Consider the following 24,591-nt stretch of genomic DNA (forward strand, 5'->3'; position numbering starts at 1 on the left):
GGGAGAGTAGCCATTTTTTGACAAACCAGGGAATTGCTACAGCTACTCAACTCTAATATTTTTTCATGTTCATTTAAAAAAAAGTATTATTAGAAACAGTCTTAAGGAGTCCATGGCTATGTGTCTTGGATCCTCCTAGGTAAAACTGGTTTGGAGAATGGAGTTACATGACGAAACAGGCAATGGGTCTTATAAACTTTTTAGAACAATATTTTGAACGACCTTTGTAAATCCTATATGGTTCTGTCACTGTGTAACTGGATAATGCCGTCAAATGTTAATGTTGTTTCTAAGGATGACAGTGGACAAGAACCTGGGTACCCATTAGTCATATTTTTTTCATTTTCCCATTGAATTGTGTCAGCCAATCCATTTAAATTTTTCACTGAATCAAATAATTATTTTGCTTTTTGGTAGACAAAACTTGATGGTCAGGGGAAAAGAGGATGTTCAGTTTTTCTGGGGAGTTGATTGTTGGGTTGTAAACCAAGTTCTTTTACCTTCTGAAATGTCATATTGCAAGTCCTATGAGCCTTTAATGTAGATGCTGCCAGATTTTGTGTAATCCTGACTATAGAGCCATGGTAGTTGAATTGCTTGTTTCTGACAGCTTTTAGTATTTTCTCTCTGACTTGGGAGTTTTGGAATTTGGCTATAATATTCCTGAAAGATTTTCTTTTGGGATCTCTTTCAGGAGATGACTGGTGAATTACCTCAATCTATATTTTACCCTCTGCTTCTAGGATCTCAGGGTAATTTTGCTGTATTATTTCTTGAAAAATGAAGTCTAGGCTCTTTTCTTGGTCATGACTTTCAGGTATCCCAGTAATTTTTAAATTGGCTCTTCTGGATCTGTTTCCAAGGTCATTTGTTTTTCCAAGGTATTTCACATTTTCCTCTAATTTTGGGTTTTTTTTGTCAGCTTCCTTTAGTTCCATTCTCCATTTCAAGGAATTATTTTCTTCAGAGAGTGTTTTTTTATCTCTTTTTCCACCTGGCTAATTCTGCTTTTTAAGGCATTCTCCGCATTGGCCTTTTGTGTTGCTTTTTTCCATTTGGTCTAAACTGATTTTTAACATATTATTTTCTTCAGTAATTTTTTGTATTTCTTTCACCAAGTTGCTGACTTGGTTTTCATGGTTTGTCTGCACTGCTATTATTTCTCCTCCCAATTTTTCCTTTACCTCTCTAAATTTCAAAGTCTTTTTTGAGCTCATCCATAGACTAAGCCCATTTTCTCTTGGAGGTTTTGGATACAGAAGCTTCGATTTCATCATCATATGAGTATGTATTTTGATCTTCCATGGGACCAAAGTAATTTTCTATGGTCAGAGTCTTCTTTTACTGTTGTTTGCTTATTTTCTCAACCTTTGACTGATTTACTGCATTTCCAAGGCTTTGTGGGTTTTGGGGACAACCCACAGGGACCTTAATTCTTCCAAGTTCTTATGAGAGGTTCTGACTGCTCTCTTGCTTGTGTTCAGGCCCTCCTCTTTGCCCTGTAGCTGTGAGGATGATCCCTGCTTGGCTATGGTGGTGTTGTAGGCAGACTGCAACCTGGTTGTGAGTGTGGGCAAACAGTTGAGTCCTGTCCCCTCTGCAGTCTCCCCTGACCTCCTTGCCATCTATGGGCCAAGAGCTCTGGACATGCTGGGTGGCTCTGCCAGCTCCTAATTCAGGTTCTTACCACAGGGATGCTCTGAGGCCAGAGATCTGCTCCATACTCTACTCTGGTGTGGCAGAGTTCTCTCTGTTCCCGAAGAATAAACCTCCCCCTCCACCAGAGACCCAGGTGCCCACTTAGCTGTGCTGCTCTGTGGCTGTGTTGTAACTTTTTCCAACACCGGTCCCTGTGGAACAGACCTGTCCCAGAGATCTCCTGAGTTGTCTTGGACTGAGAAATTGTATCACTGAGTCTTTCTGTGAGTTTTGCCTCTTGATTTTGGGTAGAGTCATAATTTGACGGCTTTTGGAGGTTTTTGGGGAATGACTTTCTGGAAATTCTTGTCTTTATACCCCCATCTTGGCCCCCCCCCCCCAACTTTGCCTTATATTTCTAAGAGATCTTGGCAGTTTTAAGATTTATTTAAATGTGAGATTTAGCTTCTATTTAAATTTTTTTAAATTTTGTAACAGTTTTAATGTAGTCCAGTGATATTCTTTTTTTCTTCATCTCTTATCCAAATCATTTGTGATACTTTATTTTCTTTTTTTTCCCCCAATCTTTTGATTTTGATTTTTGTTTTTCTCTGGTAGTTAATAGCTTCCATTGAAATCATTCTAATTTTCAGGGAGTTTGTTGCTCAAGCAAGATTTAGTGTATATTTTTAATTAATAAGTTATTAATTCCTTTTCTAGTTCTTTATTCCACAACTTTCAGTTCTTTTCTAATTTTTTCTTCTAGTGCTCTCAATTTATTTATAAAAACATTTTTGACTATCGAAAATACCCTTGTTTCATTTCTTCCAGGAATTCTGGTCAAATTTTTTGACCAAACTGCCTTTCTTTGATAATTTATTTTCTTCTGTTTCTTCAGCCTCTCTGTTACTATAATAGTATTTCAAGAACTTTTTTTCCCCCATTTTCTTAGACTACTTTGGGACTTTGGACTTTGTGTTAGTTCTGGCCTCTGACCAATTTCTGAAGGAAAGGTCTGGGTTGATTCTGTGATTGCTTTCTTGGATGGTATATTTTGTTGTTCAGTCATTTCAATCATCTGATTTTTTTTTGACCCCATTTAAAGTTTTCTTGGCAAAGTTAATGTTGTTGCTTGCCATTTTTTTTTCTCCAGCTCATTTTAGAGCTAAGGAACTGATGCAAACAAAGGTAAGTGACTTGCTGAGGGTTACAGAGTTAGTAAATACATGTCTGAGGCCAGATTTGAACTTGGGAAGTAAGTTTTCCTGACTTCAGATCTGGTGCTTTATCCATTGTGCTACCTGGCTGCCTTGGATTGTATTGTTATATTATTCCCAGATCTTTGGGCTATTTCAGCTTGGGTACCTGCAAATTTTCAGAACCCCAATTCTGATCTCTGCTTCCTAGTCTGAGCTTTGCAAGATACTGACTTAGATTTGTAATTGACCTACAGTAGATTTCTGTTGTACTCAGCCAATATCAGCATCATGGAAAGCTTTGCTCATACAGTTAGAGAACTTCAGTTTCCTCTTTTACCTGGAGTTCTTTCCCTGTTCATTGTTCTGCAGCCCTCAGATTGAGCAAGGAAATAGAAGTAAGGCTCCAGGCGATTTCTTTAGTTCAAACCACACAAGTACTCCTTGTATTTGCTTCTTGCTTGGTTCACAGGCTACGAATTATGAGTAATTCTTACTTTAGAATGCTACCCCTGAGTTCATATCTCTGCCTTATATTTCTTTTCTGTAAAAAGTGGGCATCAAAGACCTCAGAAGGTCACTGTTTCAGAACCAGCTCAGAGTTGCAGCACTCTTTTATGTCCTTGGGACTAAATTTTGCCCTTTGGCACAACTTCTCTCTGGATTGGACTTAAATATCCTGCTCTTTCTGGCCACATTCCTTCCCTAGTTTCTACAGAACCTCTGTCTTCCTCAGTCCGTCTGTGTTTACTTTTCCAGGATTTTCCTATCAGGATTGGGTTTGGTGTGTTTTCCATACTTACCAGTAAGAATTTTGTAGGCAACTCATCTGTTGTCTTTCTCCTCCTCCATTGCCATCTTGACTTCACCAGGATCTCACATTCTAATGTTGCAAATTCAAGTAACTATATTCATACCAAATATATAGTATTAATGGAATATCTCTGATGGGACCATTAAGGTTTTTTTTGTTCTCATCTAATTTTTTTGTTTTGTTTTTTCATGGCAATGGGTTTAAGTGACTTGCCTGTGGAAACACAGCTAGGTAATTATTAAGTGTCTGAAGTCAGGTGTTCCTGACTTCAGTGCCTATGCTCTAACCACTGCACCACCTAGCTGTCCCTGTTCCCATCTAATTTTAAGGAAGTTTCTTTCTTGGCTAAGAATTTTCATATTCTGTTTTATTTATTATCATCCTACTTCTTGAACTCTTGCTTCATTTGCAATTCTCTCATTTTTTGCTTAATTTCTTCCTAATACTTTCGTAGTCCTTGTGGCAAAGCCATTTCCCTCATTGAGACCTTGCTTTGTGGTCATTATAAAGTTACTACAGTCTTCTGTGTCTCTCATTTATCACTTACCCTTTTATATTTCTTCATAGAATGCTCAGTGTTTTCTTTTCTGAATTTAAATATTTAGCCTAAGTTACTGATTTGAAACCTTTTATTTTCAGTACCTCACTCTTTCCTTCTCTTCAACTCTTCCATGAAAAGCATGGACTTTCACTGATGTGGTCAGAATTATGTCAGATTTCAGGCTTCTGCATAGCATGTATTTTCAAAATATATTTTTTTTCATAGCCCTCTGGAATATTTCAGGTGAGATTGCTGTGGACTTCTGACCTCCTCAAATCTTCCAGTCAAAATGCTGCCATCCATGACCTTGTGTCCATGCTAAGAGGACTGTAATTTCCCTTGATTAAGAAGATTCTCACTGGGAGCTCTTCATGTTAATATCTCACACCCTCCTCTCCACTGTCAATTATTGTCAAAGACCCCTGCAGGGTCCACTTCAGTGCTAGTTGGCATTTACATTTTTTTTCCCATGTGATAGTCCTGTATTTTGCTATATCTTTTTCCCAATATTATAGGCAGTATCAGGTAATATTTTCAGGTAGTTCATTGAACTGTATGAAGTCTAATATAGTTTATTTTTGGATTTCCTGAGCTTTCTTTAGTTTAACTCTCTTTTTTAGATAGTTCCTTTGTAAGCCTTCATACTGCCTTTTTTTATTGTTAGAATTTTACAGTCTCCTCCCCCCCCCCATCTTGCTTCCCTCCCCCCAAACCCCACAGAGGGCAGTCTGATAGTCTTTAAATTGTTTCTGTGCTATACATTGATCAAAAATGAATGTGTTGAGAGAAAAATTATATCCTTGGGGCAGCTAGGTGGTGCAGTGGATAGAACACTAGCCCTGGAGACAGGAGTACCTGAACTCAAATCCGACCTCAGACACTTAATAATTGCCTAGCTGTGTGGCCTTGGGCAAGCCACTTAACCCATTTCCTTGCCAAACAAAACAAAACAAAACAAACAAACCTAAAAATAAAAGAAAAATGTAAAATCATATCCTTAAGAAAAAAATAAAATATAAGAAAGCAAATTACATAATAATTTTTTTTTAAATTAAAGGTAATAGTCTTGGTATTTGTTTAAACTCCATCATTCTTTCTTTGTATAGAGATGGTATTCTCCATTGCAGACACCCTAAAATCATCCTTGTTTCACCCCTGATCTTATTGGGAATGCCTCTAGCTAGTCCCTTTACTTTCTCCACCCCCCCTTTTGTAAAAAAGATTTTATTTATTTTGAGTTATACAATTTTCCCCCAATCTTGCCTCCCTCCCCCACCCCCCACAGAAGGCAGTCTGTTAATCTTTACATTGTCTCCATGATATACATTGATCCAAATTGAGTGTGATGAGAGGGAAATGATATGCTTAAGAAAGAAACATAAAGTACATGAGATAACAAGATCAGACAATAAGATATCAGTTTTTTTTTTCTAAATTAAATGAAACAGTCCTTGGACTTTGTTCAAACTCCATGGTTCTGTATCTGGATACAGATGGTATTCTCCATTGCAGACGGCCCCAAATTGTCCCCAATTTTTGCACTGATGGAATGAGCAAGTCCATCAAGGTTGAACATCACTCCCATGTTGCTGTTAAGGGTATACAGTGTTTTTTTGGTTCTGCTCATCTCACTCAGCATCAGTTCATACAAATACTTCCATGCTTCCCTAAACTCGTGTCTCTTCTGGTTTGTAATAGAACAATAATGTTCCATGACATACATATATCACAGTTTGCTAAGCCATTCCCACTAGCAGAGTTTTGCAGTCTGTGTCTTCCTGTAGCTCTTTCAACTTCTCCTCTAAGATTTTGGATGCTATACTGTTGGGTGTGTACATATTTAGTATTGAAATTACTTTATTGTCTATGGTACCTTTTAGGAAGATATAGAGTCCCTACTTATCTTTTTTAATGTTATCTTCTGTTGAGAGAGATCTGCTGCCCACCCTGACCCTGGGGCATGGGGTTTGGTGGGGGGGGGGGGGGGCTGTTACTGTGTTTGTTCTGGGAAGAGGGCTCCACTGAAAGTATGGGGCCCATGGCTCTGGTTCTCTAGACCAGCCAAGTGAAGTGGAGTGATGTCCAGACACACTCTGCAACTCTCTGTGCTGCAATTCCCCCTCCAGTTCCACTGGAGCACCCCATCCACAGCTCATTTAACCAAAGCCTCTGTTACTATTCTCAGCTTAGCCTCTGGACTTCACCCCGCCACCCCTGGCCTGGGTCTCTGCTCTCTTCCCTTTGGCCTCATTTCACTCACGCTCCCCTGAGACAGACCTTGTTGGAAGATGTTCTTCACCTAGCTTCTTTTTCTGGGTTTTGTCAACTGAATTTTTTTAAGAGCCATGATTCATATTAGTTTTGAGGGAAAGCCAGGAGATCTTAGCACAGTGCCTAGCTTCTTTCTGCCATCTTGGTCAGAGTCCATTATACTGCTTTCTTAACTGGAAATCATCTTCCTTATTTCTGAAAAGCAGTTAATCTCTCTCTTGAACTTGAGGCAAAATATGAATATCCACCAAAACAGCAAAGTGCCCCCAAAATGTATCACATGATAGATCATAGAGAGAAGCCTTTAACAAGAAACTTGTTATGCCTCTATCATTATTAATTCCAGAATAATTTAAATGCTAAACAACAGTGAATATTCCCTCACATTTATTTAGCACTTTTCTATGAAAACTTAATTTAAAATAGTTTGACCTTTGAGGATTTGTGTTCCATACATCTATTTACTAGGGCCAGTCAGCTCATAGCAAGAGTTCTATTTTGTTTTTTGATATATCCTGTCTAATTCTCTTCTAAACCTCATTACCATATAATCAAGTACCTACTAACTTTTTTTTTTTTTACTTTTGGTGTCCCAATCCAAGCATTTTTCAACTTATTCTCATTCTCCTCTCCCCCCCTCCTTCTCCACATTTCCTCTTTACCCTGCCCATGGCTTCTTATTCTGGGGAAACTCCTGTCACTGTCATCCTTCTAGCCCTTTTGGTTTTCCCCTAAAGTCATCCTGAATCTTCTTTTTTTGCTCACAAGTACCAGATTTTACCTTTATCAAATTGATTCCATTCCCTTCACTCACACATCAACTACCTTACATGAAGCCTGAATCTAAACTATCACTACTTTAGGCTCCGATTTGGTCCTTCAACTCTTTTCATATGCCTCCATAATACATCCTTTATAACATTCTTCCTTTGTATCACTGAAAGTATAAAAATATTTGTTATTAATGTCTGTTTCTTTATTGACCCCATTTGAGACTTTCTTCTCAAAGATACTGGAATGATTTGCCATTTCTTTCTCTAGCTCATTTTACAGATGAGGAAACCAAAACAAAGGGGATTAAGTAGCTTGTCTAAGATGACACAGCTAAAAGGTGTCTAACTCCAGTATTTCTGACTTCACACCTGATATTCTATGTATTGTGCCTCCTAACTACCCTTAAAAAAACATGTATCAATTTTAAAATACTTTTTTATAATTGCTAATACATAAAGCATAGTTGAAGGAATTTTGCAAATCTTAAAATACCATATAAGTTACCAGTATTCTACACAAAATTATATGTATTTTTCCTGAGGATTGAATTCTGAAATGAGCATGTGTCTTATAAAACAATGTTTCTTCTTTAATCCAGGTGCACACTAAATTTAAGTCATCTTTTTGTTTCTCTGTCACCTAAGCCACATACTTACTGAAAGTGTGTTTGTTGGTAATAGCTAGTATTGCAGTGGATAGAGCACTAGACCTAGAGTCAGGAGGACCTGAGTTCAAATCTGGACTCAGACATTTAACACTTACTTATCTGTATGACCTTGGAGAAGTCACTTAATCCCATTGCCTTGTAACACCCCCCCCCCAAAAAAAAGAATATGCAATTTTAGATATACAGTAAATACAGTATTTTAAATTTATTTTTATTAAAGGTATTATTTGAGTTTTACAACCCCCCCCCCCCATCTTACTGTCCTACTTCCCTCCTTTTTATAAATGAGGAAACTGAAGCATGGAAAAGTTAAATTTTTACCAAGATTTCAGAATTAATGACAGATGTACTATTAGAACCCAGCATTTTTGGTTCTGATATTTTCACTTGAATTTCTTATTTTAGGTAGTATAATGGGGAATTATTTGACATATAATTATAAACTAAGCCATGAAATACATATTTTAACACTAATCTTTGTATTATAATTTTAAAATATATTTTTTTCATTTAAAAAGTGTATTTTGGAATTATTTGCTTTTACAATTGATAAATTAACAGGGATCATTTTTATTTGAATAAATTTTGCTTTTAATTTTGTTTCTTAGAAGTATAAAATTTCATGATTGTCCTCAATTAGTAATTTGTTTCACATTCCTTAACTATTCATTGAATGATTAAAAGGCAGATAAATTTACTCTTGATGTGGGACATTCCAAATGTACTGTTTTTATATATTTTTGACTAATCTTAATTTCTTTAAATCATTACATGACCTTTTTAGGATAGCTCTTTTATTTAAAAATTTAAGCTTTACATAGCAATAAAGGAATCTTAAGATATTTTACAACCATAAATATATGACAGTGGTTTTTGATAATAATAGTGAAGGTTACGATAGCTTCAATTCACTATTTGGAAGTGTATTTTTATCCTCCAAGCAACCCGGGGAGATAGGTTCTACCTGAGATTGACAAATGTGAAAAAATTGCCATTTCACATATTTTTTAATGCCCCAGGTTGGATTCGAATTTTGATCTAATACTCCATTGACTTTATTATTTAGCTTCCCTATGTAGTTGTTTCCTTTTGAAAAATTACTGTTTGTAGATAGAGAATATCACATTTGGAGGGTTATTTATATTTTAATAATATTTAGTACAGTTGAAAGTTGTTTTCTTGAATCATAGTATCTTTAATTCTTTGAGCCATAAGTTAGAGACTGTTTTCCCATCTTTTGAAATATTGACCACAAAAATAGGGGAAAATACCCTTTCAAGCACAGACTTTATATGTCAAGTATTAGTTGAATTAATTTACGGATGGGGATTGGGGGAGGAGTGTGAGATAAAGATAGTGGAACTGCCTGCATAATCTTAGCTGCAATGCCATGGTTCCCAGATGTGACATAGTAATGTGCTTCAGATGTTTGAGTCCTGCCAACCTGTTAGAAACAGGTTCAGAACACTAGATGCTGCATTGTTTGCCTTAATACTAATTTGTTGCTTCTTATTATTTTTAATGCTGTGCAAATATTAGGAAGGACTTTTGAATCTTTCACAGTCATTTTACCTTTGATATGTTTCTAGAGAACCATAATTATATTTTTCATTGCATTTAGGTCTTTATTTTCTCTTTGGGAATCATTCAACTGTTTTCTACCACCAGCTCCTTTTGCTGATTTGTTTGAACCTTGATTTGGAACTTGAACTCTGGCAATATTTTTTCTTTTTTTCTTTTTTTAATTGAGCACCTAAGAAACTGTATGAAATCTTTAGTCTATTTTATAGTCTGTTTTAAACTAGGAGAAAGAAGGAAAGTTAGCAGTTGTCTGTTCAAAGAATATTTCTAAGGGAAGGCAGGCATGATGTCTTCTGTTAAATTTATTTCTAAGCCCCTACTTTTTTTTGTAGGTTCTCTAACTTTCCAAAGACAGAAATTCAAGCATTCAGTTCCTGGAGAAAGAGGAAAATTGTTCTGTTGGTGAACATTTTATAGGACATCCTAGTGATAATTTCACGAAGTATACGATAGCATGTACTAAAAACGGATTCCATCAGATGCCAGGAAAGGGCTTATGAAACAAATTATCCTGAAAGTTAATAGCTTTTAAATGGACATGTTAAAATTTCACATTTTAAGTTGATAGTATATTCTCATCATTATATGTCTATATATGAGTCCCATTATCTTGAATAAACTATATAAAATATTTTGTTGCTCTGTTATTTTCTATCTTCATTTGATATAATATTAGGAAACAATGGTGTTTGATATATTCTTACATTTAGGATACTTCAATTGATTTATTGAGCATTTCTTATTTATTCATGGTTTTCTTTTGTCTTAGAGACTTCTCTGAAGAGGGATTTATGCTGCTATGTCTTGCTAAGACTATTAAGTTATAGAACTAACTTAACTAAAGACACATGTTCTACTGAGGTTTAATATAGTATATTAAATTACCCACATGACTTTGCTGTTACTAGTTTCATTCCAACAACTGATGGATCCTTTTCCTGTTGTTACTATATCTTTACCACTTTGTGTTTTTTGTAAAACTGTTGTTTCTAATGCATTCTATTGCTATTCTTTGTGCAGGTATTCCTAATAAATAGATTTTAAATTGGTATTTGCTAAGATATATTATATTTACAGAAATATGGAGGAGTATGAATTAGATGATAATATATTTAGGTGGATGTAGAATTACATTCATTCAGTTCTGTCAAAGAATAGTTATTAATGGAACAATATCAACTTGGTAGGTGATACTTGGTTATATACATGCCTCTGATATGTGCTTGTCCTTTTGCTACTTTAACTTTTCTTCCCCCAGTGACTTAATAAACTCATGGCATTCTTATCAAAGTTCCAGGTGATGGATAGCTAACCCTCTGAATAAAAGTTAAAATTCAAACACCTTTACAGTTAACATGCTCCTAAATGTAAAGTATCTTGCATTTGACTTTAAAAGATGGATTTCACATTTAGAATAGAATAGACAATTTGTCTGAAAATAATGTGAAATTTTTAGTGGCTTTCAAACTTATTATTTGTCAACATCATGATCTAGCAGCCATAATGAATGCAGCCTAGGGCTATATCAAAAGATTTGTGACTTCTGGGGATAAGAGTGATGGAGTCCCACTGCATTCTGTCCTAATCAGATATAATCTGATTATAGGCAGAAGCAGTTACTTGTTTTCAAGTATTTACAGTACTAACTTTTCAAAGTAGGCATTTGGCCCCAGGGAGCAGAACTAGGTACGATTAAATATAGTTGCAAAAATAGAAATTTAGTTTTTTTTATGTTGGGGGCAGGGAAATCACCTTCTAATTAAAGCTGTCTAGAAGGTAGAATAGATTCTTAAGGAGGTCGTGGATTTCACCTCATTGCTGTTGGGTATAGTATGGTATGGAGATATCAAACAAACCAACTGCCCAAAACTTTCATGTATATCTGGAACCAGAATAAAATGTAATGGAGAAATAGTTAACAAAATAAGTGAAAATACAATAGAAAAAGATAACGCTACTGTATAATTTTCTAAGTCAATAAGCACCCCCAGAAGAATCCTTATTACTACATTTTAGTATTTTTCTCTTTCTTTGAGTTTGATATTTTTGAAGTGGGAATTCCTTTTTGGGTATCCTTTTTGGTACTTACTCAGATTTGTGTCGTTTTTTATCTCTAAAGATTTTGTGATTGTGTAATACTATTTTGGTGCAAGAAGTATTGTTGCTATTAAAATTTTTTTCTCTTAGCTCCTTCTTTTGTCATCATCATTGACAGATCTGTTTTCTCAAAATGGATTAAAGTCTAATTAGGCCAGAGTGCAATGAAATAAGATGGTTAACTATCAAGATTTTTGTTCCAATTTATTTTCATGGTCATTATCACTTACTTCTATTTATTAAGCTTTGTTACAGATTTTATAAAAGGAGACAATTATCCCCACATGAATCATACCTGCAAGGAGCTTACCATCTAAGACACGATGTGGAGTAATACATAGAAAATTTTTTAAAATGCAAAAATTATTCATTAGGCCAAGTAATTAAAAATGCAAGAAGTGATCAGAAAATAATGTATTTCCTTGGTAAGGATGTTTCTTGCATTGTGGATAATATTAGTTGAAAAATTACTGGATTTGACCTTATAGAAGCCTTGTGAACACAGCTTTGCTGCTTGCTTTTGTGACCTTTGTTAATTAAGTCACTTAACCCTGACATAATCTCCATTCTGGTACATATCAAATGAAGAAATTGAAGTAGGAGATCCCTAAGGCCTCTTCCAGCTTCAGATCTACAATTTTCTGATCTCTTTTTTTATTAAATTGATTGTCATTTGATAGAATTTTGATATTTAACCTACTTGAAAAATAATAATAATTAATAATAGATTATAAATAAGCCCTTTACAGTTTTCAGTATATATTCATATACGTTATTTCATTTTTCTAATAAATTTCCTATGAAATAGGTTTAGTGACTTTCTGTGATCCATTTAAAATTTTAACTATGCCATTCTAATTATTCTCATTTTCAATTAAAGAAGAATGTTTTTGTACAAAAATTATGGTACTCGGGGGCAGCTAGGTGGCGCAGTGGATAAGAGTACTGGCCTTGGAGTCAGGAGTACCTGAGTTCAAATTCGGCCTCAGACACTTAATAATTACCTAGCCGTGTGGCCTTGAGCAAGCCACTTAACCCCATTGCCTTAGAAAATCTAAAAAAAAAATTATGGTACTCATTGCCTCACATTCAGTATTAGTATTACATTTTTCCCCCTTCAGTTGCTTATTGCTGATGAGGAAACATAGTAAAAACCTCATTCTTAATTCTACAGAAAATATTATAAAATCATATGTGTTCTATTCTAAAACTGTTTTCAGACTGTTCTCTTTAGGAAAATTTATGATAGCTCTAGAACAAAGTTAAGATAAATGGAGAAATATCTCTTGACAAGTTAATTGTCTATCTCATCTCTTAAATTGGTTTTTTGTCCTTTTTTGAAGAAGGACATCACATCATGGTACCATGACATTCAGGTGAATTGGATTTGAATAAGAGGGTGCTATGCTAAGTCACCCACCTCACATTCTTCTCTGGAGCCATCTGGATCCAGTGATCAAATATGGATCAGGACGACTGGAGGTGGTCCTGGATTCCAGGCAGCCAGATTAAGTGACTTGCTCAAGATCACACAGCTAATAAGTGTCACATGTCTGAGACAGATTTGAACTCTGATCCTCCTGACTCCAAAGGTTGGTCTCCATCCACTGCACAACCTAGCTAACTTATTCTTTAAATGATGGTGTTACGACTTTATAAGAATGCGATTTTTAGTTATTAATCTTATGGATAAGGTCCTTTCTGTATTTGAAGAGAGTAGTCAAGGAAAGATTTGAGCAGTCTTAATTAATGTTAAGTCTGTCCTTGTTTGTTAACTCAGAACTGTATTTTAACAATGACCCCTTAGGATAAAGTGATATCTTGGGGAATTTATTGGTGGTAGGTCTTGGAAAGGGGATGCAGAGAGTTATGTCAATTTGTACATTTCTCTAAGCTAGAATAATGTTAAATTAATAAAAATTGTTTTTGACAGACATGCAGAATACAATATTAATATTTTTTCTCTTCAGCATTATGAAGAGGATACTTGTAATTATATTACATGGTTTTACTCTTTAAAACATTTTAAAAATAAAGTTTTTATATTTAGATTGTTCATTTGAAATTAGTATATGTTATCATTTCTTTTTTAAATATAATTTTGAAAATTAAGTTAAGATGTACTAAAAGCTTTAAATCATAGTTTCTCATTAAACTTTGGGTATGTATGTCTATTCTTTTTTTTTTCTTAGGTTTTTGCAGGCAAATGGGGTTAAGTGGCTTGCTCAAGGCCACACAACTAGGTAATTATTAAGTTCTGAGGCCAGATTTGAACTCAGGTACTCCTGACTCCAGGGCCGGTGCTCTATCCACTACACCAACTAGCCTCCCCTTGTATGTCTATTCTTAATAGAAATAGAATAATATGAATTTTTTAATTTGGTGAATATTTAAGTGTTGTCAGTATATAGAAAAATGTCATCTGAGTAATTTTCAGTGATAGTTATATAATTTAACTGCCTGAGTAAAAAATAAAAATTTATCATGATAACTATTTTTAGGCTCAATGAATTAAAATGAGCAAATTTTTAAAGTAGCCCACAATATTTCAAATAAATTATATAACAATTTCTTCTCAAGCCTGAAACCAGTACTATGTATATATTCCATAGAGGGAGATCAGTAGTACATTTAAGAATATTCTGTATTCAGCTATATAAACCATAAGAAGCCTGATCAAATGTTAGTTTCATGGGCAATGAAGAAAACAGCTCAGAACTAAAAATATTTGTAGTATGATTGGTTTATCAGTAATGTACCTAACAGTTAAGTACCATCTTCAATTCAATTGCTACTGTTTATTTAGTGATATAATTTGCTTTCTAAAATTCACTTGAAGACAATGGGGAGGAGAAATAACAGAGTAGATATGTGAACAAAAGTGAAGCTGATGCCTATAATTTACATTGTTTTAAAAAATTCATGATATGTTAGTGTCTTCATATTATTACATGTAATAAAAATTTGATTAAGCACCTATTTGATAAAATACTTAGGCTGTATATGACAAAGAGCTTACATTTTATTGGTGACTGAATTTGAGTACATTGATAAGGAAATAAAAGGTAATTTTAAAGGATAAGAGAATTGGCATGGAGGAAAAAAGAATGATAGTTGAGATGGTGGGAGAGATGTTAGCTAACTTTAATTATTGAATTGTTATCATGTTGGAAAGTTTGAAGAGACAGAAAACTGATATATTTATGTGTGTGTGTGTGTGTGTGTGTGTGTTTGACATCTTTATTTTTCTCCCCTCATTCCTCATTGTACATTTGTAGATGTGGGGAGAAATGTATGTGTTGCTCTTTGAACTAAGTCAGTGAGGAAGTTCATTTTGAGAGACTGGCAGTCAACTATTATGGCCCCTTTGAATCTTCTCTACTCCAGGCTAATCATCTGCAGTTTCTTCACCACCAGTTTAATAATAACTGATTTCAAGACCTTTCTTTCACTGTCCTAAGTTGTTCTCCAGACACTTAATAGTTTTCTGTTATATTTTAGAGCTTAACATAGGACTCTAGATATTGCCTGTTCAGATCAGAATCCATGAGGAATTGTCACCTCTCTAGTTCTGGGCACAGGTTCTTTTGATGCAGCCCAAGATCACATTTCTTTTGGGGGGGGTGGGGGAGGGGGGGAAGTATTTTGCTGGACTTGTACAGCACTAAAACCTATTGATATTTTTCAGCGAAGCATTTGTCTAGTCTTCTGTTTTTGTCTACCCTTTATTGATGTTGTCTTGTCTCATTGTGATCTTTTTTTATTATCTTACATTGGTATTTAGAAATGAATTTTAGTGCAATCAATCCTTTGCAATTCTTTGTTAGTGGATACAGTAACATATTATGGTGGAAGAATCTTTTGTTTTCCAGAAATTATTTTGATTAGAGATAAAAAGATAATTAAAATACATTTAATAATATATTATATCTTATTAATTTCCATAATATAAAAATTAGTTATTTATTTCCCTTAGAGTATAGAAATATTGGCATCTTAATCAAAATTGAATTGCTGATTTAACTCTTTTAAAAATTATACATATATATCCTTCGATATTTATATCATATAAGGACTAAAATATTTCAATTGTATAGCTTAATACAAATATAATGAATTTTCAGTCACTTAGACCATGATTAGATTAATGTCTGTTTTTCTTGTGTGTCTAATGGTCCAAGATAAAATGCAGGATAGTTTGTCCCTTAGACATGTTGCTACTTTACAAGGAAATGTATGTCATATATGTTATATAAATATATGTATGTCATATATGTTATAAAATTGACAAGAAGTTCTATGTTTATGCTGTGAAACTTCAGTCTGTAACCCCAGTTTCAGTTCTAGTTCTTAGAATTGGGATGTAACTGAAAGTGATTGTGGTGCCCTGGGAGAGCTAATTGGTAAAGCCTGTGTGGAATGTGGATAAGGGAGCCATTTTGGCAGAAAGCAGAGAAGCATAGCACACTTTTTCCCTTCAGTTGTCTCTTGGGCTAAAATTAAACAGAGTTAGGTAGTTCCACATTTAGTGATTTACAACATATCTGGTCTGAGTCAAACCAACATCTAGTTAATTGCCTGCACACTTGTACATTATGTGTGTATTTTTTTTTTAAAGATTGTGCCATGTAAGTTTTTGTGAGTGTGGAAATTTTAAGTTAAATTTAAAACAATATTGCCCTCAACCATACTTGGAAATTAATTGCTTGTTTTACCTTAACACCTGTTTAACATTCATGGAGTTTAGAATCCCCCTATAAGTCATGGAATCATTTCTGGCATAATATATTTTATAGCTTATATAAGGTGTTAGTGAAATGTTTTCTTAAGCTACTTAGTTATGAAAAAGTAAACAAAACTTGTCAGAGTTAATTTTCTTACAGAATATGCTCATTTTATTTACAATTCTGTCTTTTTGCCTTCCTCCAAAGTCCCTATTTTACCTAGTTAGACTACTTATTGGAAATTTCTTTAAAAAAATCAGTGAAAGATTGTATTTAAAAATCTATCAAGCCTTGGAAAGTGACTGAAATTTAAAGTACTTTTGTTCTCTGATTTACTTATTTCTATATTAAGTTTTCTCTTTCCCCATAATTTTGGTTATATTATATCACAATTTCATAATAACAATGATGATAATGGAAATTATTATATTAATTATAAACAAAGTATAATGCCTTGGGGACTACAAATAGAAAATACAGGCAGAGTTTTTGTTCTCAGTTTTGCTTGAATTACTTGTTAATTTTATTTTCCTTCAATCATCATTACTATCATCCTTCCTTTATGAGCATGGGAAGTCATTTAACTTCTGGGCCTCTTTTCTCAACTCTTAAGTGAGAGAGTTTGAAAAGACGATCAATGCAATACAATAAATATCACAATAAAGTGAGTCCCAAGAAATTTTTGGTTCATTTAAAAATTGTTTGCATTACACCATAATCTATTAAACATGCAATAGTATTGTCTAAAAAAGCAACAAATTTGCCTTAATCAGAAAATACTATATTTCTAAACAATGTTAACTATCACCTGAGCAGTCCGTAAAGTCATAATCTTTTTGCTTTTGGAGGCTCTTGCCTCAACATTGATGGCTGCTGACTAATCAGAGTACTAGTTGTTAAAGACTGGCATGACTGTGACAATTTCTTAAAATAAGACAAAATGAAGTTGGTCCACTGATTGATCCTTCCTTTCACTTGTATAGAGGCCATAGCAGGGATATTAATTGACCTAATTTCAATTCTGTTATATCTCAAAGAATAGGGAGACCAAAAGAGAGGGAAAGAAATGGGGAATGACCTGTTGATAGAGCAATCAAAACACTTATTATATTTATTGATTAAATTTGCTGTCTTATATGGGCACTTATAAGCAATTCAATAGTGTCATCAGTCACTCATCCCATCATAATTCTTTCCAATCTTTTTTCTTTTCTCTGAATGTTTGTTTTCAAAGCAGACCCATGTTCCTTTAAAAGGAACTGATATAGCAAGTAGAAATTCCCATTTCTTGCACTTATTTCATGGTGAATATGGTTATATATGTTATGTAGGCTATAATGCTTTCTGATTTCAATATCCTCTCCTTCCCTCAGTTTCCTTGCTTGTATATCAGGTATAATAAGTTGTTATAATTGCCTCAAATGAGATATTAGTTGTTGCCATCAATGTTGGTTTTGCTATTTTTGTTATTGAAAAGTAACATGGCATAAGTGGTGAATGACTGAGACAAACTTTATAACTAAGGGCAACCTACTACTTCCTTAAAAACTCAGTGTCGGAGACATTTTCTGAATTGTAAAACTTATAAAATTTTGATGTTATAAAATCTCAGGTATCAAAACACATGCAAAAAAGTATTCCTCTCAGTCCTTCCAGAAGTTTCCTCTCTTTCTACTTCTCCGCCCTCAGTGACTTACTTGATCAAAGATCTCTCACTTGGTCCTTTAGATGCTATTTCCCTGGGTATACAATTCCCCATATAGTGGGAAGGAGAAAATGAAGAAAAGAAGGCCAGTGTGGATTTCCGTAGACAGATCAAAACTATGGAAAAGCTTTTTCTTTACTTCACTCCTTTATGCTTTCCCATTCAACTTCTTCCCCACTGGTCATGCAAGTAATATAGCTTCATGTAATTAATTATTCTGCTTGCCACCCCAGAGACCTCTCATAGTTAATTCAGCAGATTATATTAATTTTTCCTCATTAGTATATTCCTCTTTTTAAGAATGACCATGGTTCCATGAAATGAGAGGACTTGTGTTTGAATCTCATCTTAAATTTAGTCATTTAAAAAAGAAGTCATTTTTTTTCTTTGGGCTTCAACTTTGTGAGTTTCAAAGTTCTTATCCCATCTACAACTTTTTAGTAATGCATGATAATTGCTCAGAGTACAGACTTAGAATTTTCTGTTTGTATTTCCCTCTTTTCATATTTTGTTTAAAGAATTAGTTATTAATATTCTGATTCTGCATCCATCATACTTCTTTTGTCTTTTTTGTAACTACCTCTTTTAAAATTAGAGATTATTTTAGTATTTATTCCTGATATTTAAAACCATTATATAAAATTTGGTCTTTATACAATATTTTCTCATGTGCATTTTGGCTTATAGAATAAACAGACCAGGATTTGAGATGACTTGTCATAGTATATTTCTTGATTCATTATTTGACATACTGAAAGTAACTTATTAAAATATTGAGTAATTTGTGGGATTTGACGTGTTAGTAATTGTATTAAATTTTCAAAAATTGAAAAAGCTTCATTTAATTTACTATTTAAAATACTGCATTTAATTAGGTGACTTTTATACTTTCAATTCTTATAAAACATTCTGCATTAAAAGATAACAAGCAAGTTAAAATAATCTCTTCGAGTCATTGTTTATTACACATTTGGGGGTATTATTTCTCTTCGTCTTAATATTTAAGAATATAATTACCCAAATAATTCATCATGCTATCTAGTTGCCTTCACTATTTAAATCCTCAATTATTGAGGAAACTTTCGAGTTTTAGTCCATTCTGACTCCTCTCTCAGTTCATCTTACTTGAAAAGAAAAGCAAAAAATGTAAACTAGGAAAGCAGTTTAATTCATTAAACATTTCTATAGCATATCATAAAATGCCAAAAACAAAGCAGTCTTTGGTCTAAGTGAATTTACCTTTTATAGGAAATTTAACATACTTAAAGAAAAGTATGTATTGGGTAGTTAGAAAAGGAAGAGGGAATGCTTCATGGAGTTCAGTTTTTAAGATTTTGAAAGAATATGAGATCTTGACTGGTGGAGAAGATTAGAGAATGTGTGGAACAATTGATGGACTATCCAATTTCTGGAGCAAGTAGCAGTCTAGTTTGACTTGAATGCAGAGTTTCTGAAAGATGAAGCAAATTTTTTTTTGAAAGAAGGCTAGAAATGTAGATTGGAAACATATCATGGAATATCAGACTAAGAAGTTTCCTTTTTATTCTAGATTCACTAAAGAAGTACAGAAAGTTTTTAATCACCTAAACCTAATAATATGCATTGGAAAATATTTTTGTATCTATAATGTTTCATATATACATAACCTCTCATTGACTGTAAGAAATGTTTGTATTCTAAAAGTATCTCAGATGTTGGGGGATGCTCACCAGTTAAAATTGGTTTCATCAAAATACTTGTGGAAATCAAGTACTTCATTTTGAAATCTAAAAATCTAAGACTTTTTTTTGCTTAATTTCCTTGTTGTTAATTGATATGAAGATAATAATCATTACCACCCCTTTCCTTTTCTTGGTGTTTTAATGTAGGCTAAATGTACAATAGTATTAATATTTCTTAAGTTCCCTAATTATACAAAATAGAAATTATCATTGTCATCATCATCATAATTATTTATTATTATTATTAATTACTTAAGTCTTTTTGCTAGTATAATGTCATATCACTTTGCAGAATGGTTCGACCTATTCATAACTCCATCCAACGGTGTATTAGTGTACCTATCTCTAATTATTTATTAAATGTATGAAGCTAAACCATATAAACACTCATGAAGGATGCTTTTATTTGAATTTTTATTTACTATTATTTATTTGCAAATCATTATAAATTGAATTCATTTTTGCATTTTGCCTCTTAATTGTTCATCTTGTATATTACCTAGCAAGATAAACAAAAACACAATATATTTATGAAACATCATTAGATTTGTTACTACCCATGATTCTGCCAAGCTGTAACACTGTAACTAAAGACAAATATATAACTTTGTCTTATTTATAGTTTTCATGAATTCAGGTAAAAGCAAAAAATGAAGAATTGTTGTTTCCCAACCAATTTTATAATGTGATTAAATCACTTAAATGAAGTAATTGAGTCAGATGATCACAAAAGTACTTTTAATTAATATATTCTTGATTGAATAATTCTTTGTCAAAAGCAGTGACACAAACACATAAAAAATTTTGTTAATGTCAATAAATTTTTACCTGATTTGATGAGTTATGTTTTTCTTTAACATATTTTATAAAAATTCAATTTCCATTCCATATTTTTGTCCTTCTACCCCTTACCCTGCACTTATTGAAAAAACAAGCCATAAGATATCCATTTATTTTTAATATTTTAATGATATTGTTTCTATATCAACTTTTTAACAAATAATTTTTAATAGAGAAAAGAGAAAAAAGAAGTCAGTAAAACAAATGAGTACACAAACAAGAACTGATAATGTTTCACACCTGTGGATATCTCCCAAACCTTTTGAAAGTAATAGGAGAAAGTGTTTTCTCATTTATTTTTGGAGGTCAGCCTTGTTTTTTACATTTTTGTCATATTATTTCAAGTGTTTGATATTTTCATTATTTCCATTCAGATTATGGATTTATTGTGTATATCATCTAACTTGCTTTTCACTTTATTTTGCAACAGTTTGAATGTCTTAAGCTTCTCTGTATTCATCACTTTCATGGGTTCTTATTGCTCAATAGTATTCCATTATATGAGTGTACCACAATTTAGTGGTACATTTTTCCAGTAAATGGGTTTCTTCTTTGTTTCCATTTCTTGCTATCATAATTTGATATTTATTGAGCCTCCTTGGCAAATATGACTAGTATTCGAATCTATAGGTCAATTTATATGTATACTTAAAAATTGTTAAAAGGTTTTCTTTCTGAAGAATGTATACTCTTAGCACAGTGTCTGGTATAGAAGAAGCCCATAATAAATGTTTATAGATTGCCTGGATGAAGTATAATATGTTTGGTTTTTTTTTTTTTTTTTGCATATTTTAGGTGCTGTGCTTCTTGCCAATGTCCAGGGAATTGCAGCCAGTATTGACCCAGTTTTATATACATGGCTTATCTACCAGCCACAGAAACGAAGTTGTAGACATAGTCAGCAGGTAAAATATTTTTTAAATTATTTCTTTAATAGAAGAAATAAATAGCCATCCAACCTTAATTTTCTCTAATTTTTTAAAATTTTCTAATGAATTGGAGCAAAAAAATTTTGTTTTCAGAAAGAACTTTCCCCCCCTTTATTTAATTAAAATTGTAGATCATTTATTTACAATAAAGAGAAAGAGATCTCTTGATTTGATAAATGAGGAAAAGGACATTTCTCAAGAGCAAAAATCAAGTGATTTGCTTGTTTGCCTGGGAAGTTGGTAGATTATTTCTGGTGGCAATAGATTACTGCTTTTCCCTTTTCCTTCTTGATAATTTTTCTTCTTTATTCATGTATTTTTATTATATGTCTCCTAAGTATTAAAAGAATTGTACTAATAAGTAAAGGGAGCAAAAAGAATATTATGATGCCTAACTCCTATCCTCAAAGAGTTTACATTCTAATCAACAGTCAAACCAGATCCATATGAAAAGCAATATAACATTAGAAACCATGTCAAAGTTTATCATTTGTCAAAGCTGTCAGAGGTGACATTAAAAAAAATGATCAGCTTTAATACCAAATGAGGATTAAAACCAAAATGAGAATTTCCAGCTATAGAAAAATTTTCTTAATACTAAACCTAAATTTGTATTTTTGTGACTTCTATCCATTGTTCTTAGTTCGGCCATATGATATCCCTTTAATATTTGAAAACAACTTTCATATTCCCTTTAAATCTTATATTTCTAGTTCGTTTAATTGATCTTAGATAAGCTCAAAGTTTTCATCTCCCCTTCTCTTCCCTTTTCTTTGCCTTTCTCCTCATCTTTTGCCTCTCTCTTTCCCTTCTTTCTCCCACTTCTTTCTCTGCTCCTTCCCCTTTCTCAATTTGATTTGTATATTAGAAGCATAATGATTTCTCTACATCTCTACCTTATGAGATAGATAATGCAAATATTATTACTTTGAAGATTAGGAAATGTAGATTCATAAAAGTTGCAAATTTTTTCAATAGACATCTGCTAAATGGCACAGGCAGGGATGTCAATAGGTTTAATTTCAGCAGAAGTCTCAGTAATATTTGTTAACTTGGCAATCATTCATTTGTGAATGATTCATTCCATTCCCATTGGTCTCTATTAATAGCAATTTGGAGAGTTATGTTCAGTAGGTTTGTGACTTGGCCTTTGTTTCCTGGGCAATTGCAATTCAATGAAGAAAATAACTTTTCATTTCATCTTTTCTAACATAATAGATTCTCTTGGAATTGTTGATTTTAGTATCTAAAAATCGACTATTTTGAATACTCACTAGCGAATCCACTAGTGTGATCCCTTTCCTCTTTTCATGTTGATAAAGAATAGCATTTGCTATATGGATAAGATGGGTTGTGGACTGGAAAAGGAAGTTCTGGGGGGTCCTGAATGCCCTACAATAATTTTCATTCTGTCATCTCAGACCCCCTGAAGCCTAAGAATACATATTAAAAGTAGAATATAGATATTTCATTGCTTTTTCTACATCCTATGGTTTCTTTCAAAGCAACCACATCAGTGTTTTGAATATTAGAGGGATAGTTTCACTCGTAATTGACCTTAGTCAGAAATGGTTCACAATCTTAGGATTTGGATATTTTAGAAATGGCCTCCACTTCTAGGTCTTGTGGTTACACTTAACCAGTAATCTTGAACTTCCACCAGTGAAGAAATAATAAATCTGGAAATAGCAGTTGTGTTCAAAATTTTTAAATTCTTGCTGGTAGTCTGAGTCTGGTTGTAGATCTGTTCATTGCTCTCAACTAAACAAAACTCAAGAATTGTTTGTGCCATAAAATCTATCCTTCTGAAAAAGCCAATGTCACCAAATTTAATGGGAGTGCTCAGGACTTAACTGCCCCTCAAAAATTTGATTCCCCCAGCTCTTTTACTCTTAAAAATCTATTTGGCAGGTGAATAGATTGCCCATCAATGATAAAGGAAGAATGAAATCAAGTAACAAAAAGCAAGATAAATTCAATTGTTCACAGTGAGTTTTACTTTGCTTAATGAAGAACTTCATGGGGCTTCTCTTACTATAGGTGCTGACCTTATCCCATTTTTTTTTTGTTCTTAAAAGAGCAACTTCTTAAGTATGGGAACAGATCTTCTCTTGAGGTTCTCTTTTCAAATCTGTGTTCTTTATATTATCTGGGAAGATTTTGTAACTTTGTTTCTACTGGAAGATAGTTTATAAATGAAATAAAATCAACTAAAATGGCAAAGTCCTGAGAAACATTTTTTGTGAAATCAAGTATAGGAATTTTCTTTTTTTCTTTATTTTTAATTTTTCATGAAATTTCCTTCATTTCACTTTCCATAGCTTAAATTGTTACACCATCTGTGCTGTTCAAGTTCACTCCCCTTTGTTGTAATGCAATCTAACATAACATACCCTTGATCAGTAATAAAAGCTTTTAATTTGATTCATAGCTATATTTACTATCAATCAAATGCCTAACAAAAATTTAAATATTCCATTCCCTAATAGCTATTAGGGTATGATCTATAGTTTTATTTGTGAAGTTTTGATTTTTATTAATGATAATATTTCGGGGCAGTCCAATTTGACCTAACCCAACCAAATTCATCATTTGATACAGCTGTAGTATTCTTATCATCTGTTATTTTCCAAGCTGCAATTTCCTCTACATTTTGTGGCTGTAAGCCAAGATTTTGATAATCATTTTCCACCCAATTCAACAATGATCTTTCATCCTAAGGCAAAGTTATAACTACAACTTTTTTTTTTTTGGCCAGAAACCTGACAAGATTGCATTGGGCGTCATCAGTAACATCAGGCTTCATTTCATTGAGGAGAGATGAAACAGCTGCTTTATTGTCCACTTCAGCACTCATATATTCAATATATGAGCATAATTTTTTCCAGCTTTGTCTTAACTATGATATTCTTGATATTTTCAATATAATATAACTGATGAACTAAACTTATTTATAAACAATGAATAATTTTTTCAGACATCTGAAAGATTTTTGTGGTTCACATATTAGCAGCCTTTTCCCTAATAATTTCCTATTAATCCATTCATTTAGAGTATACTTTTTCGAGAAAATGTTATCTTATACAACACTAT

At 33.1% G+C, this 24,591-nt stretch overlaps 1 protein-coding gene across 11 annotated transcripts in view; it reads left to right on the forward strand.

The window, feature by feature from the left end:
* VPS13B (vacuolar protein sorting 13 homolog B) overlaps positions 1 to 24,591 on the forward strand; it is a 1,326,809-nt gene that overhangs the window by 692,026 nt on the left and 610,192 nt on the right. For all 11 annotated transcript variants that reach the window (XM_074200569.1, XM_074200570.1, XM_074200573.1 and 8 more), the window contains one exon: positions 21,365 to 21,474. In XM_074200569.1, coding sequence (XP_074056670.1) covers positions 21,365 to 21,474 — 110 coding nt within the window. The remainder of the gene's footprint in view (positions 1 to 21,364; positions 21,475 to 24,591) is intronic.

This window comes from Macrotis lagotis, chromosome X (assembly GCF_037893015.1).
Source record: "Macrotis lagotis isolate mMagLag1 chromosome X, bilby.v1.9.chrom.fasta, whole genome shotgun sequence".
Classification (NCBI taxonomy): domain Eukaryota; kingdom Metazoa; phylum Chordata; class Mammalia; order Peramelemorphia; family Peramelidae; genus Macrotis; species Macrotis lagotis.